Source organism: Cynoglossus semilaevis, chromosome 12 (assembly GCF_000523025.1).
Source record: "Cynoglossus semilaevis isolate Cse_v1.0 chromosome 12, Cse_v1.0, whole genome shotgun sequence".
NCBI lineage: Eukaryota > Metazoa > Chordata > Actinopteri > Pleuronectiformes > Cynoglossidae > Cynoglossus > Cynoglossus semilaevis.
In genome coordinates this window covers 15,466,894-15,484,889 of record NC_024318.1, presented here as the reverse complement: position 1 = coordinate 15,484,889, position 17,996 = coordinate 15,466,894, and the positions used below count along the sequence as shown (strand labels likewise).

At 37.5% G+C, this 17,996-nt stretch overlaps 1 protein-coding gene across 4 annotated transcripts in view; it reads right to left on the bottom strand.

Moving 5' to 3' along the window:
* The window catches only part of LOC103387682 (protein kinase cGMP-dependent 1), a 102,374-nt gene that overhangs the window by 27,172 nt on the left and 57,206 nt on the right, over nucleotides 1–17,996 (bottom strand). For all 4 annotated transcript variants that reach the window (XM_017037424.1, XM_008322438.3, XM_008322439.3 and 1 more), the window contains exons 4-5: nucleotides 3,709–3,814; nucleotides 734–797 (exon numbers count right to left, since the gene is read on the bottom strand). In XM_017037424.1, the coding sequence (XP_016892913.1) occupies nucleotides 734–797; nucleotides 3,709–3,814 (170 nt within the window). The remainder of the gene's footprint in view (nucleotides 1–733; nucleotides 798–3,708; nucleotides 3,815–17,996) is intronic.

Genomic DNA, 17,996 nt, shown 5'->3' with positions numbered 1-17,996 from the left:
AATAGTATACATGTGTGCACATAGATAGAGTAAAAAACAAACATATGTATATTAGGGTAATTATATTAATGTAAAGAAAATGAAAATTGCAGGAAAAAATGGTGATAAAAGGTCTTCATTCAGACAAAAAAATTAAAAATAATTTTATTTTAATGCATAAAATTTAAAAATAAATTAAAAATAATAATATAAAATATAATATAAAATAATTATATATATATGTGTATATACAGATATATGTAAATACATATATGTATATATATATACAGTATATGCATATACGTATGTATATAAATATCCCCTGTGTCCAAACGACTGCTGTTTGAAAAAGCAAAGCTCAACTGAGAATAAATAAACTAGCCTGATTGGTAGCAAACACTACATATATGTAAAAACGGATCTGAAATCCCTGCAGTGATCACGCATGTTGACGTGGCAGCATGCACGTAAAACTACAGACCTGTTCTTGTTTGCCACACTGACTCACATGACCCCCCCTCCCTGGGAGGATTGAATGGGTTTTGAAAGCAGTTTGCAGGATTTCTAAAAAGCTTTACCAAATTGCCTTCTCTTAGGTGGTGGACCATTAGCTTCAGCATTAGCATACCGACGCTCGTACTGACGCAACAATTGCTGCTGGATTCCAACTGTGGGCTCTTTGCTATGTTAATGAAATATACCAGTGTATTAAGATGTAGACAGGAGCACTCGCACTTTTGAACCGGGCACTTACCTCCTCCAGAACGTCGGCAAGCTTGCTCAGTATATCATCTTGCAGGCCGTGGAAAGAGGGCACACTTGAGGAGACAGAAAAGAACGTGTCTTGAAGTAATTTCAACTCATTCATTTTAGATACATAAATACATACATACATATATTTCTACATGTTAGTGTTACTAAATCAGCAATACAGTTCCCCTTGAAGGGCTGTATAGATCAGGGGTACTCAACTTCCTTTATTTAAAGAGAATCTGGTGATACTTTAAAAGTTTGTGTACTAGAGGGTAGAGAACAATAGACAAGAGCAACTGAATAGTACAAACAGTATAAGGGAAACAAAATCAGTAGAACTGCTTGAGAGTGAGCTTGAATACTGTAAAAAAGAACAAACACAAAGACACAGATTAATTTGGGGTTTGAAGACATATGACGTTGCATTGTTTGTTCTTATTGTTTCCCAGCAGCCACAGTAAACCTTGTCCTTCACTCTGTTACATGCCTCCTGAATAAAACTGTTTATCATTGAAAGGGAAAAAAAAACAGTGTTAGTGACCACAGGCGTTATCGCTCAATATCATGGCCGGCCTCATTTTCCTCGCTTTATTAAAGTAATCTGAACCATCTCGTCCGTGCACTGGGGCGCGGGCCGCTCTGCTGCTTCTTTGTGTTGTTTTTTCCTTGCTAACCAGCTGCACAGTGGACAAATTAGCCTGGACTTAAAATAACAGTCCTCAATCATTCAAAACCTCTGTTGTTTCAATAATACTACATACCCCAAGGAAAATGTACTTGTACCTAAATGGCATTTTTTAATCATTCTGACGTTGCTGCGACGTGTGTGACCGATGGTACGGCACGATATAAACCAAAAATGAGAGCTGGCTGCTAAAATGATGAGGTTAAGAGGACCACTTGTGTGGTTCTGTGGTTTCACCTAGTGTTTAAACAAATGGCAGTCTACTTTTAGCCTAGGCATTACTGTGGAAGGATGAAAAATATGCACGAACCCTTCAGATATCATCAAAGCTAACAATACATTTAGAGTCTTTTATCAGTTTGACAACTACCTCTCAAATGTTTCATTAAAAAAATATAAAAATAAACAACATCTTTGAAGAAGTAAAGAATGAATCCATCTTGACACGTTTTTGTTGCCTCAGAAACTATATACAATATTCATTATGTAAATAAATGTATTATTTAAAGCAGGGGTGTCAAACTCATTTGGGTTCACGGGTCGCATAAAACCTAGTTAAACTGGACCAGTACTATCTTAACATAATTAACTATAAATAACAGTCTGGACCTTAACATAATTAACTATAAATAACAAAGCCATGTTTTTCCCTTGTGTTTTCATGCAAAAAATATTTTTATTTAATCAAATATAATTTTACAAAAAATATCCTGAACATGAAGTGTTTGTGTATTTTTTTTTCATTTTCAAAATTCATCAAATGGGCCGGACTGAACACTCTAGCGGGCCAGGTCATGGCCCGCGGGCCTCATGTTTGACACCCCTGATTAAAAGCATATAAAATATATAATGAAAATATATTAATTATATTACATCATATTCAAAAGCATGTAACAGAGTAAATATATTAGATTAAATTTGTTTCATTTTGATATTGAAATCTTATAAATTGAAACGTTATTCCCCGCAGAGGCTAATTTATACGTATCCAGGCATTCAGTATGAATAGAGCTATTAAATATTTACTCAATGCATGAACTGTTATGTAAGAGCTGCTAAGAGGAAGAGCTCCTCCACAGTATATGGGAATCTCATTAATAACTGCATATATTTACAGCAGTAAGAACCCATGCATTCGTTCTTCATTTTCTCTCACTCATCTATAGGCCGAAGCAAGAAATTCCAGTAATTCCTACCACGTAGATATGCCCGGCCGGCACATTCATGGAGTTTTCTTGGTGAATGAAATGAATTTACTTCATTGTAATTCCCACAAAACTGCTATTTTGTATTACTGTGGGCTTGGTTTGGGCTGCAGATCTTTTCAAATTAGCATTACATCTGTACAAATGTTAGTGTATTTTTTGGTGTTCATCATTAGCTGTATTTTCATCTTCTTGCTACAGTATGTCCTTGTAGCAGAAGCCGCCTGCCTGCCCAAAGGGAACCACTGGATTAACCTTTGACCATGGGTCTCAAACTCAAATGATCTAAAGGGCCACATCAGAGGACATATTCAGATATTTTTATAGTAGTGCAAAAAATGTTTTTCTTCATTCTTAAACAACCAACTTAAGCATTTATTAACTGAAAAAGAACAATTGAAAATTTTGAATAATTACTTCAAGGGCAAAATTAAACTATCACTGAAGTCATGGGTCCGATGTGGGAGGTTTATGGTTCAAATGTGGTCTTCCGACCAAAAGTTTAAAACCCCTGTCTTTGTCTGTGGCTATGGTACATGATCATGAATATAAATTTGTAATGAAATAAAGCTGTAATTGTACACGTGCTTATACAGAGGAATTGATCACAATATATCTGGCAACAAAACAGTACTATAATTATCAAGTGTCCCATGTCATATAAGGAAAATGTACTGGATGCCCATAATTGGTCTGATGAAGAACAAAGTCGATCACAGTAAGAACTGAAATCTGAGCCGAGACAACGGCTGACGGAGGATCCCATAATAACTGCTCCTCCTGTATCTCCATTTCATGATCAGACTCTCGACTGTGTAATCATACTCCTCAAGAGAATACTATGACACTTCTTAATAATTATTTCAGAACATGCAATAAAATACACACTTCAGTATAGGGAAGACAGTAACGTTCAGGGTTAGGGGGAGACTTTACAATATTATGACACTGCCGGTGAAACATTAGTAATTAGCATTGCACGTTCTCTCCAAAGGATTCTTGTTGTTTAATTCATTGAATTCCAGATGAAAGCTTGATTCAAAGTCATCAATCGATAAGGAGCGCGATGAAGCCCAGGTTCCCTACCTTTTCAGAAACTCCATATACTCGGTGTGCTTGATGAGCCCCGTCCTCATCATGATGGTCTGAAAACACTGGCGGTCGATGGCCCACAGCTTCACATTCGTAAGAGCTGGAACACACACAGGGAATACTCATGAGCAGCGCAATAAGTTTTAGAATGATGACATGACGACTGAGCTGTGCACACGTACTATATATAATTGAGTGATTCTTGTGCCTTCAGCGCCAACAGGAGCGTGGCGAAAAAACGTTCAACGTTAATATCGGACATCCCTCAGTTTGCACCTTAGACTGTGTATTGTTTCCTAAAGGCTACACATTCTTACCCCCACACTAGCCTATCAAAACAGCATACGTTATCACTTGAACATGCCATAGATTGTTATCAATGAGAAACTCAGTTACAACGTAGCTTTCGACCACATGGTGGCGGTAATGCAGTCCAGTTCCTTAATAAGCTCCAATATAGCTGTAGCGAAATGAAAAAAAAAAATCAATCCCTATCATCAAACCTAGTATTTAATTGGCCACTTTGTAACAATTGGGCCTTGAGGTCAGAAGCTAAGGTTAAGAACCTTTGATCTATTGTGCTACAATGCACTGTACATATCAAATTGTGATGTTTGTTGTAGTGTCAAAGATTCCAAGTGAATTCTCTGAATCAAAAAATTGGTTTGTAATACGTCCTCACTAAACTGAGAGGACACTGAAAAAGTAAACAATTCACAACTGTTCGACAAATTCCTCCGCAGCTAACCAGTGGATAAATGACTGCCAGGAATCTGGGCTAATCAGTGATGGTTCATGGAGCTCGGTGCGTTTTCTTCTAGGAAATTGCAGAAAAGCCTGTGTCATTAGTGGAGCAACAGCAGGGTTAGGTTGCAGTCGCCTTAGGAGATTCACAATTAGCTTCAGACCTTAACAATGTTGCTTTTTGTTGTCGACAACATTTTTCCAACACACCCACAAAGAAATTTAAAAAACCAAACATTTCTTTTCAAATCAGACACAGTAGCTACAAATGAAGTCAGATACACATACACTTTCAAGTTCTGCACTGCATGTTTGAGACTCCGTTTAATGGAGAAAGTGTGTAAGAAAGAGAGAAGAAATGACTGCAAATGAAACTGAGCAAACGTTGAGGAAGGAACAGATGGTAAGTAAAACCTACAAAAAATACATAATTAGTTTTTAACCAGGGGTATCAAATTCAAAGGAGCGGAAGCCCCTGCTGCCACCATGATTTCCTGGGAGCGTCAACATCAGTGTTTGATGTTCAGTTAAAATAAAAAATTTTGTGAAAAAAATAAATAAAAAAAAAAACTACATTTTGTGAAAAAAATAAATTAAAAAAAAAACTACAGCAATTTAATGAATAAATAAAACAAATTCGAATTTTTTTTTTTTATTATTATTGATATCTAGTGTTGGCCAGGATTTGTGGGATTTGTGGACCAAAGATGGGCCCTAGGCCAGGAGTTTAAACACAGAAAAGCAAATGATAATTTTCACTTTCCCATACCTGCTTCTGGTTTATGACAGTTTTTATTTCATAATTTAATAGACAAATGTACTGGGACAAAACCCTTTAGTTTGTACTGTTCCTGAGTGCTGAGACAGCAAATTACCACTGTATCTGTTTGACTTTATTTAATAAAGACACTGAATTGTTCTACAGTGTAGTCCATCTTTTGCCTGTCGCTGTCAGTCCTGGTGGTGCTGACAGGCGTCCGTCTGCCTGGCGCTGTCCTTTGTGCTGAAACACTGACTCTCAAGGCTGGATGATATACCTTAACTTTCGATGGCAAAAAAGTATACATACATATATATATATATATGTATATTTATAGTTATATATGTATATATAACCCCCTTCCTCCTACAATGGGGTGCTATTTAGAACGTGGCTTGCTCTGGGGCTTGAACCAATGACCTTCTGTGTGTGAGGCAAGCATGATAATCACTCCAATATGAAAACATATAACTGCTACACAATGGTACTTTACTACTTTGCTACTTTTTTTTTTTAAGATGTATGTCAATTTTCAGGGGAATAATGCACCCGCCGACTCTGAGTAAGGTTTGATTCCCACTTTAAAAAGAACAACAACAAGAAAATATCAGTTGGATGCAGGTTTTTCTACTATAAGTAATGAGTACAATTCATTGTTCATTTGGTACAATAATAATTATTTGGTTATAAAGGCTAGCGGTAATCATGCTTGCCTTACATGCAGTATCTGTCTGCAGAAGAACATGGGTCTGGTTTGGTTGCAGGCTGTCATTGTGGGACGAATAAGAAACGAATACCGCCATAGCACCTTAATTTATAGCTTAACGCTTGTCATATCTTTTTTTTTTAAGGTAAGGATCATGGGTCGTCGCCAGATCCCAGCAGTCGCTGAGCAAAGGAAACATCCAGGATGGATAGTTCAACTGTGGGTCAACACACAAAAACAAAAACTTTTGGACTGTGGGAGGAAACTGGGAAGAAGCAAGAACACACAGGTAGGATGTGTTAACTCTAAAATAGAAAGAACATCTGTTCTCAGACCCGAACTAGAGATTTGACATTTTACAGCAAGAGTGCTATCTGCCAGACAACAACGTGTCCCATTTTTGTCACACTTCCATAACCCGGTCTTTCAGTAATTTTTAACAACTAATAGGTGTAGATGGTTACTGCTCAGTGATACTGAATCCTATCGCAAAAGAAAAAGTACTTGAAATACTTCATGGCTACAGAACTCACAGCAAATAATCTTTCCTGGACATAGTGAGCAGCAGCAAAGACTGGACGTAGGCTCTGGACCAGGAATATGAATATGAAATGTATGTGACTGAGCAGGGAGCAGGTGTTCAGAATGATTACTCAGTAATTACTGAAAAGCAATGGAGCTCGTCACTTGCTTTTTGTATTCCTATTTTTAAAAGTAAACCTTTTTTCTGACTTCTATTTTACAACATTATGCCAAAGTCAAAAGTAAACTTTTTTCTATTTTACAACATTATGCCAAAGTCTGTTGTTTATGAGATCTAGCACTGCATCAGCTCCATAGCTCTATATTATAAGTCTGGTGTTTATGTGTGGCCCAGAGGGTCTCTTCCTGAGAATCTAAGTAAAACTTTTTCAACTAGGATCAACTTTATATTTAGCAGAGAGCCTGGATCCCACAAAGAGTGCTGCTCAGAGTTAGCCAGGTACGACTGTTGGATAAAGAATAGATAGATATGTTAATTATATCTGCATACATGCCTTGTTTCAGGTCGTGCTGCAGCTTTTAATATGCACGGTCAGGAGTCTGACACAGGCTGTGATTGTTTAAAAAAAAAAAAAAAAAACCCTGAGTGACTGATTGGATTTTACGATAAAAGTAATTTTTGGTAATTGTTCGACGACTGCTACGTCAAATCTCGAATTATAAACAGGCCTCAATGTTACGCTGCATATTTCGGAACCGACTGTTTTCTCCACTGATTGTAATTGTAATTGTACACGCAGTGAAGCACGTACTCCAAACCAAATACACCTCGAATAAAGTAGTTTGAAGTCAAGTTGTTTGTTTTGGTTTGTGGGGTTTTGTTCCAGAGAAGTTCTCAGGTTGGATTTAGCTGGTTGGATTTGGAAAAATAAAAAAATCTTTAAATTTAAATTTTAATAATCTTTAAAATGTACAACACAGGACTGATCCAGTGGTGATGTTTTCCAACATGTACTTTAGTTCCTGTTCTTGACATTGAGTTCAGTCATTGTCAACATCACTTGTTTCACCTTGACAGATGTCTGTGGTAAAAAAAACTAAAAAACCAAAAAAAAAAAACACTTTGAAGAATGTCCTCCCACATCTGATTTTTGTGACCTTGTAAAACTATTGTCAAATAAAAACTTTCTTCTTTAATTTCATTGTTTGACACAAAAAATACCACCACATCCCTCAAAAAGTAGAGTAAAAATCAAGCCTTATTACATGAACTAACTTGGTTTATTCCAGATTTAATAAGACAAAAAACTTGATAATGAAGTCAAATATAAAATACATTAAAAATGTTATAATCCAATTTAATTAAATCCAACATATATCTGTGTCTGGTTTAAAGTAAATCATTTCAGTCTGTTCTTTAATAAATATTGACCCAGTTTGACCTCTAATTACTGGCTTCGAATTGACAACAATGTCATTGTAACTTTAGTTAAAAAATGTTTTAACTACTGTGGGAACATCCATCTAGACATTTAACAGTATTTACGTGTATTACACAGTATGCGCAGATATAAAGGAGAGTGCATTATTACTCCCACACACCCTTCAAACCTTTGGTTCTGGCAGCAGTTTAAAATAGAGCCACACACAGGGGAAATGCCCTCATTACACGGGCTGACGCCTGATTTTACTTTGAGACACTTCCTCAGAGCAGGAAACTCAAATCAAAGATTCATACGTTTTTCACAGAGCGCACAAACTTAAAGAACCATTCCTCACTTTAATAGATAAATATAAACCTGCTGACACTCAGCTAAACTTTAACAACAGGCGTGGATAAACCGTGCTGTAAGGAGGAGTTCCACCACCATAATTATACATCTGTCCTCCGACCGACGAAGCTCATCCATGAAGATATCGGTCCGGAGAGAAATAATTAGACCAGCCTTCTTATACGACCGAGAAGCAACAAGAGTGGGAGGTTAGACATGGTTACCGAGTGTGTAACGGCGGAGGAGTGTTTTGGCAGAAAGTGGGAGTGCGGGGCACTGGGAAATAAGGTACTGAGGAAGCCCGCAGCACACTACAGTAGGTAAATGCATTATTTTGAAGGCTTGACTAAATTGAGGTGAGACCCAGGGAGCCGGTTATCTCGTAGAGAGGCAGCGGATTAATGTCCTATGAGGGTCGTGCGTTGACAACCGGCTGCACATTCCACCTGCGGTGCTGTGTGTAATGAGTGAGTGAGCGTTGCAGGGATGCCGTTTGTGAGAGGGTTTAATGTTCCAGCTGGATGATTAGAAGAGCTTCAACACACGAGAAACAGTGGAGTGTAAATGCATGACACATTCAAGTGTAATTTGTATTTAAAGTAGATTAGAAGAAAAAAATGAGTTCGTGAGAAGAGTAGTGCAGCTCTAGAGAGAAAACAACGGATTTAAAACATGAACATAGAATAAAAACTGAAAGATATTTGTTATTTGTTATATTGGTATTGTTTACTACATTCAGTATTTGGATAACCTAGATCTATCCATCCATCTATCTGTCATCCACCTACCTACCCATCCTTCCATCATCCATCCATTCATCCATCCATCCATCTATCCATCCATCGATCCATCCATCCATCCCTTCAGTAAATTAGCATTATGATTAGAATAGTCTTGAAACATTTTTGTATGACGTTTTTGTACTTGTTAACCCACCAAAACCAAGTACTTACAAAGTAAAGGGGGGATCAAGAGCAAGGATTCTAACTGACCAATCAGAGGATTTCTTTACACATCCACGCTTCATCCTTTTCCCCTACACTGAGTATCAGGTTATATTAGGTCCAGACAAAGAACACACTGCCTTAAAACCCCAAATGCTTAAAAGTACAGAATACTGCTGCGACAAGCCTTGATGATGAAAAAAAATATTCTTGTTATTTTTACCATTTACACAAATTGTTCAACTTTCTTTAGTGCAGTGATTACCAACCACTGTGCCACAGCTCATTAGCGTGCCGCAGGGGAACAGCAGGTGTAGTACGTGGAGAATATTTATTTATTTAATCCAAATCATTTTGTCTTCCTTCATCTGTGTGACAGTGTCAGCTAAACCAGGAATACTCTGCTACTAAAGGGTAGCAGCTGGGCATGAAAACTAAAATAAAAAGCTCTGTGTGCGTCTTTCTTCAATTCCTGCCAGTAGTGTATAGTGTGTTCAACTAAACAGGCCCAGGTTTCACACTGAGGAAGTAAATAGTGTGTAAATTAATTGAGGTCATCATCGTTAGGGGACACTGGTTAAGGGCACTGTATTAACGAACTGTAATAAAGTGTTGTTTTATTCATTTAATTTAGTTTATTATTTTGTTAATCTAACAGCGTTACTGTTAAGGTCTATGTTCATAAACCCTGGGTATTTGACTTATGTGCTGCATAAAGCACTTGTAATAAAACTGATGTGATTATGGTTCTTTAAAAAGAACAACAATTTGTATCTGTATTCTAATTTTTAAATTAATATTTAAATCAAACGAACGCATTCAGTTTTCTCCTCGCCCTCCACGCTGGTCTAAATTGAATTTATTCGTCGAATAATGGAAGGCTATTCGTGGTGGTGATTTCCACAGCTGAGCACGATATCATTACCGCGTATTTATGGCGTTGCTTTTCCTTTCTGTGATTGTCGTCCTCTAGTTCTCTGAGCTACTCGCATCGGCTGTGGTCCGAGCAAAACTGGACACAGGCATGTCGTCATGTCTTTGCACAAACATTAAAAAAAAAAAAATTCAATTCAATTTCAAGAAAAAAAAAGACAAATGTTACACACAAACAGGATGTAGCATCGTGCACCAATAAAGAGTCACTCGTTTGTTGGGCTCCGTCATATTTCACTGTAACTGAATCTGAGCCTCGAGCATTATGTAAACGAGCCATGTATATTTGTTCTACGTAAACTAATTTTTTTTGGTTTTTTGCTGATTAAATTATATTGTATAAATACAAAATGAGTTCAGCAACATTAGAACGCCGGTTATGAAGAGTTACAGTGAGAGAAAAGTGGGTTTGAAAAGGTCTAAACTTTATGTGCCGCTGTAATCGTTGTGTTGTGAGGGCCATTACTTTTGATGGGGCTGTCTGGTCCGCAGTGATTGAGGATCATCAATTTTGCTTTACAGATAACCCTCATATCTTTCCTGTAGCGTCGCAGAGCTACAAGTAGCCCTTCAGAAAATTACTCGGAAGTATTGAAGTGTGCCAGAAACTTTGTACACAGTTAGGGATGTAGGAAGTTTTCACTTCAGCAACTCTGTATAAATCCAACAAAAATAAAGCTTCTCGCCACATTCATCTGTTTAACAGATGATACAAATCAGCCTCTCTCATCTGCCCCCTGCAGAGACAGTAGGCTCATTACACAAAGAACGGCTCCAAGAAAAAATCCAACTACAACAGTATAATGAAGGATGGAATGATACACTGTGATGTATTATGATACTGAGTTTTTTTCATAACTTAGTGTACTACAGAAAACAATAACATTGCCTTTAGTTTTTTCCTACCTGAAGTTTTTTCCTACCGTAGCGTAATTTTATAGCCATATCTGACATTTGTGTTCAGGGTGGTAGAACATTGTTATACACATCAAATCTCAATAAATACGTGGTTCTGACTCTATTCAGAGTGGTAGCAAATTACTATAGACTTGAAATCGGTATAAATACATGCTTCTGACTATATTCAGAGTGGTAGCACATTACTATAGACATGAGCGGCAAATTGGCCGATGTACGCATGCGCAGTTAATTCAGATAGGAAAAAACTATAGGTAGGAAAAAACTTCAGAACACCGTGAGAGATCATTTGGTGCGCCATACCCAATTTCAGTTAATCGGTCTGAAAAAATATTATTTACGTCTTGCAAATTTTTCTTTGTTTGTCAATGCGTGGCAGGCAAAACAATTAAATACTTTTCCGCAAGGTGGCAGGAAATGGCTATTAAAACTAAAAAAAAAAGGGGAAAAAAAGAACCACAGCTGTTGAAAAAGATCTCTGTGAGTGTCTTTCTTCAATTCCTGCGAGTATATCAGCGTTGTCTTCAACTAAACCGGATTTTAGTGACTTGTGACTATATTTAAATTAGAAGGTTATTTTATTTTATTACATATACGTTTTGTCAGTTTTTGGTTTGATGGTGGTTGGGAAACACTCATTTACGCACGGATTCCGATTTCCAATTTTTTAGTAAGTGCCTAGTAACTTTTCGTTTATTTCGATATTATTCAGTTCACAGCACAGATGGAAAGTGAATTTTTCTCTAGAGTAAAATTTGACTCTCCTTACAGGTAAATATGAAACGTTTCCCACCAACTGCACTCAGTCACGAGTTCTCTCTTCAGTTCAATAACTTTCAAAATAAAGTGCTCGGTGGCTGGAGGGGGAAATGTTTGCCTTCACACTACATTTGCTATCAGTAAATATCGAGCGTCCCTCATGACTTTAAGAAGTCGAGTGCTCTACAAGTGGAACACTTTCTGCAGGTAAACTTTAATCTGATGCTTTGATGATAAAGCTTTTCATGAATGACCTTAAATTAATGCAAAAAAAAAAAAAATTCCCCAACACATCTAATCAGATCTAAAAATATTTCTTGATTTGAGTAATCTGGAGAGTTATTTTAGAACAGCTTTAATCCAACTGCTGATTCTCGCACGTTTTACCCTTTAATCAGTTTGGGTTTGGGACCAGTACCAGGTGGTTGAGATCTTTTCTAAAGTGTGGGCCAACAAAGAGCTTACCCAAACTTAGGTTCGTACAGCCATAATAAAAATATGGACCGATTTGTTTATAACATGGTGATGACGTTTCATGTTTTGCCAAGTACTTTTTACCTAGGAGAACTTAATATGTTAATATTACAAAATCATTTAACTCCTCAAGTTTTCTGTGTTTGAGACCCAACATCTCCATCCCTCCATCTCTCACGCTTCAGTTATGCTAACACTGAGCTCGCGAAGGTCTGATAGAAACACTGGTTTAACTACATCAAGAAGACAAAATCCTCACTTTAAAAATCTCTCCCCTGTTGGTCTTCCTTTAAGACTTGTGTTCGAAAGCGTCGAGGAAGTCAAAGCTGTGAGGTGGCAGAGTGTAATCTCATTTCCCCTCAAGTCATTAATAACATCAGCCAAGTCTGATTACATCTGGATTAGCTCCTCGGAGCGTGAGAAAGCCGGACAGGTCATTTACTCCAGAAAGTGTGACAAAGCCAACAGAAGAACAAACACGAGATGAGGCGTCTTTATAATTCAACATTTACAACTGCTTTGAGCAATGGTGATTTTTAAAAATTGAATATGAAAAAAAATAACATTTACAAATAAACATTTCACTAATTTAAATTTAAACTAGAGACATACATGTTTGATGAAACAATGCAAGTTCAGCTGCTGTTTAAGATCTCTGGAGTTGGAAACACTGAGCATCATTCAACACCCTGCTCACATGTAAACCAACCCATTATTACCCCCACCTGTGTTGAAAATATCACATTAAAGAAACAGATGAGAGGGTAGCTGAAGAAAAAAAAGAGCTGATTGAAATTCATTAACAGGTTCTGAAATCTCAAAATATGTGGTTCACAGCTGTCCGGCCTGAGCTTCTCTCTTCAGTGACAGATGCTGTGGTGGGCAGATGTGACAGATGAGTGTCTCTCTGATAGTGAGACATTTTATAGTGTTTCATCAAAAGAACCCATGAATATTTTGATAAGGAAAACAAGGAAAACCCTTGCAGTGCCCAAAAAAAAAAAAAAAATTCTGTAGCCTGTAATGACACATTTAATTATGGCTGTTTTCAAAGCTCTCTATCGCTCTCTCTGGCTGGGTCTAAAACTGCACCCTACACCCCACATCGTTCACACACTATTTTCTAGTGGTGTACCAATGTTTAGTGCAGGTTGTCAAACTCATTTTGTTTCACGGGCCGCATAAAACCTAATTAGACGTCAAGTTGACCGGACCAATAAAAATCAATGACAATAAATAAAAATTAACATGGCAATTAATTATAAACAACAATAAGTCAATGATTTCCCCTTTGTTTACATGCAAAGAAGTACAAGTATATTAGATATTTATTATTATTATTAATATTATGTATTTATATTTAACCATCAAGGCGGCCTGATTGAACACGAGCGCGCTCGTTTTGGACCCCGGGCCGTATGTTTGACAGCCCTGGTTTAGTGAGTAGAAGTAGTCCACTATACAGGGAACTTAATGGACCTCACATTATCTATGTTATCTTACTATATCCAATCTTAAACAATTGCTCCATTCATTTGTTAAAGTAAAAATAAAGAAATACACCAAAGTAATGGAACGGACCAAAATGGTCGGCAGAGACGACACAGAAAGCTCTAATGAAGCGAAGGGCCTCCTCCAGATCTCATGAAGTGGACATTAATGTTGTAGAGGACCATGGAGCTCCGTGTCGCATCACTCCAAGCTGTTGGCTCTCATTTAGTAACACCCTAGGCTAGAGCCCTTGGAGCTACGCTAATGTGAGAGCAAGAGAGAAATGGGTCAACCGTAGAGGGGTTGGATATTAGACAACGGTGGAGGAAAACGTACGGGATCACAGTGATTCTTTAATAGATATTGAATATGGAGTATTTTGAGTATGCAATATTATGAAGATATTTGGGTTAGGGTTGATAGGGTGATATTTTATACACGCTCTACACCAGGGATGTCAAATACATTTTACTAGCATGGACCAGTACAATCATAAATTGTAAATTAAAATTATCCATATTTTCACCCTTTGTTTTCATTCATTATTATTATTAATATTGAGTCATATTTAATGAAATAAATTATATTTAATATTTAATGAAATCATTTAATAACAATAATTTTTACAAACAATATCCTTAACATGAACAGTGTATTTTTTTTATTTTCAAAATTCATCAAGTGGGCCAGATTGAACGCCCGCGGGCCGTATGTTTGAGAACCCTGCTCACATATTTTTATACGATACTTTGTTGTGTACATACTACGCAACTTACTACACTTAGGTATTTAAGTATTCAATCAAGCTAATCCTAGTACATATTGTACTTTTACAGTTGTTGTTTATCCAACGAGTACATTTATAATTATTTTCAATGAATTAAAAAATTGCCTCCTCATCAGGTTTTGAGAAAGGGTTATTGTTTGAAATAAAAACAACGCTACTTCATTAGCATGTGGTACATTCTATATCCATACCTTTGTCCAGAGCTAAACAACTAAAGTACTTAACTGTAACTGTTTCTATGGATGACTGGGACTCCTACACTATTTATTAAATATTATACATTATACATAAATATTTGAAATAATTTGTCACAAAGTCATATGCCTCGGCACGCCTACTGATTTTTTTCCAGTGTAGCTTTAAAGTAGACACTAAGAAAAACCAAGCAGCTTCTAGTGTTGCTGAATGCCAAAGTCTTCTGTCAACTCACTGTGACACAAACATCACAGCTTTACTGCCAAAATAACAAGAAAACCCCCCAGAGATAATTAACTCCTGAACCAGAGACAATTCTGTTGGTATAATTGACTGTATGAGTGTGTAGTCACTGCTACATCTGAAGGTGTGTGTGTGTGTGTGCCACTTATTTTTTAGCAGTTATCTCAAATTCAGTTCGTGTGATCTGTGTTATCTACAAAATAATGTAAAGCCAGAAACATTCATCAAAATGAAAAGCGACTTGTTAATCAAATGCCAGGCGGCGAGTAATATCTCGCTGACACGTTAGACAAACAAATGGCGTGCGGATGTAATTTAAAAAAACACGCGCAGGGGACAATCTACTTCACTTTGTTGTTGTTGTTTGTTGTAGTTTGAATACATCAAGTGTGACTGGTCGAGCAAACACGTAATTAGACGGAGGACGCCTTTCAATTATGTAACAACAACAGAAACTCCAGATACAGTTCATGAGCACGCAACGGGTACATTATTGATCTGCAAAATATTTTATGACAGGTGTCAAAATGATCTGATTTTCTTATTTAATGTCAGGTTTACTGAGTATGTATTTAATTATGTAATCGCCATGGTGACTAAAACTATTTATTAATGACATTTTTGGAACGTTATCTACTTACTACCAACTATCAACATTGTCTCTAGTAAATTTCTAATAAGTGAATTCATAAATTTACAACAATTTAATATTAAATCTATATCAATATATACACTATATACAGTATGTATATAGAGAGTATATATATATAAAATATATTAATAATTATAATAATAAATATCAAATATACCTGTACTTCTTTGCATGAACACAAAGGGCAAAAAAACCAATGACTTGTTGTTTAATTCAAACTGTCTGGGGAGAGTTTAAGAAAAACATTTCATATCTCTGAGAATGCACAGCTCTACGCTGGCTTTAAAACTTTGATAAAGTTGAAACGACTGGTATCGTAAAACTATACGCCCACTTGTGCACAGTACTGTATATATGTGCATGTTTACACAGTACTGATTGCGGAAATGTCAATCAGCCTTTTAGAAGGTCTTGGGGATAAAAGGTGGCTTACGAATACGGATCTCAAGGCCACACGCTCCTCTCTGTGTGTTTATATAATCACTTTTCTTACATTCAACAAGTGCAAAGAATCAGAGTGGAGTCAATAGGAAGACTGTGAGTCATTCAGGCTGCCGTTTGTTTTGTGGGGAGGAGGTAGCCAAGGCCGTGTAAATCAATTTGAACTATGAAAAACTGATTTCCAGTAGCACTAAATCATGTCTCTGATGTCAAAATACAATTATCCCATAATCCTTCAAACCAATAGTGTTTATTAAGGGACAAAACTATGGCTTTGCTGCATGCTGACAACCGTCAACGGACAGCAACGAGTGTCAGTGCAGCTATGAGGGGCGGGGGAGTTCGGAGGATTCCAAGGGTTCCTGACTGATAGGGGCCCAAAAAATATTATACAGTGGTCCCTCGTCTATCGCGGGGGTTACGTTCCAAGACTGCCTGCGATCGGCGGAAAAACGCGAAGTAGAGGCATGATAGTTATTATATTATTTACATATATGTAAACCCTTTACGAACCCTTTCATCGTAGGGTGTGAAATATGGCAAAAAACGTATGGGTATATTTATATACCATATATACTTGTTTCTTGCAATACACTGTATGCATATGTTTCGAAATGTTTTTTTTTTTTTTCCTTCTTAGGCTAGAAGTTGTTTATTTTATCACAGAAATAATGAAAATATTGGAAATTTAAAAATTTCTATACACCACAAAAACCTGCGACAGAGCTAAAAATCCGCAATACAAGAACACAAAATATTAAAAAAACTGCAATGCACTGATGGCGCAACAGCCGAACCGTGATACAACAAGAGACGCCTGTATATTCAATCAACATATTATGTTAAATGATCAGTCATATCCTTCCATCAGGCCCAGAATGCCGGACAGTGGCCCTGCTCACTACTATCCGTCAAAGTTAACATAGACCAGTGTTTCTCAACCTTGAGATCGCAACCCCATGACAGGTCGCCTGGACAACCACCATAGAGTTAGAGTAATGGTATAGTTCCAGAAGAAACCTAAAACTCATTCTTAGCGATGTACTTGCCATTTACTTGAGCATTTCCTTCTCACAATTGTACGTTTTATTTCAGGCAATAAAAGAACATATTCATATACACTCACCGGCCACTTTATTAGGTACACCTGTCCAACTGCTCGTTAACACTTAATTTCTAATCAGCCAATCACATGGCGGCAACTCAGTGCATTTAGGCATGTAGACATGGTCAAGACAATCTCCTGCAGTTCAAACCGAGCATCAGTATGGGGAAGAAAGGTGATTTGAGTGACTTTGAACGTGGCATGGTTGTTGGTGCCAGAAGGGCTGGTCTGAGTATTTCAGAAACTGCTGATCTACTGGGATTTTCACGCACAACCATCTCTAGGGTTTACAGAGAATGGTCCGAAAAAGAAAAAATATCCAGTGAGCGGCAGTTCTGTGGGCGGAAATGCCTTGTTGATGCCAGAGGTCAGAGGAGAATGGCCAGACTGGTTCGAGCTGATAGAAAGGCAACAGTGACTCAAATAACCACCCGTTACAACCAAGGTAGGCAGAAGAGCATCTCTGAACGCACAGTACGTCGAACTTTGAGGCAGATGGGCTACAGCAGCAGAAGACCACACCGGGTGCCACTCCTTTCAGCTAAGAACAGGAAACTGAGGCTACAATTTGCACAAGCTCATCGAAATTGGACAATAGAAGATTGGAAAAACGTTGCCTGGTCTGATGAGTCTCGATTTCTGCTGCGACATTCGGATGGTAGGCTCAGAATTTGGCGTCAACAACATGAAAGCATGGATCCATCCTGCCTTGTATCAACGGTTCAGGCTGGTGGTGGTGGTGTAATGGTGTGGGGAATATTTTCTTGGCACTCTTTGGGCCCCTTGGTACCAATTGAGCATCGTTGCAACACCACAGCCTACCCGAGTATTGCTGCTGACCATGTCCATCCCTTTATGACCACAATGTACCCAAC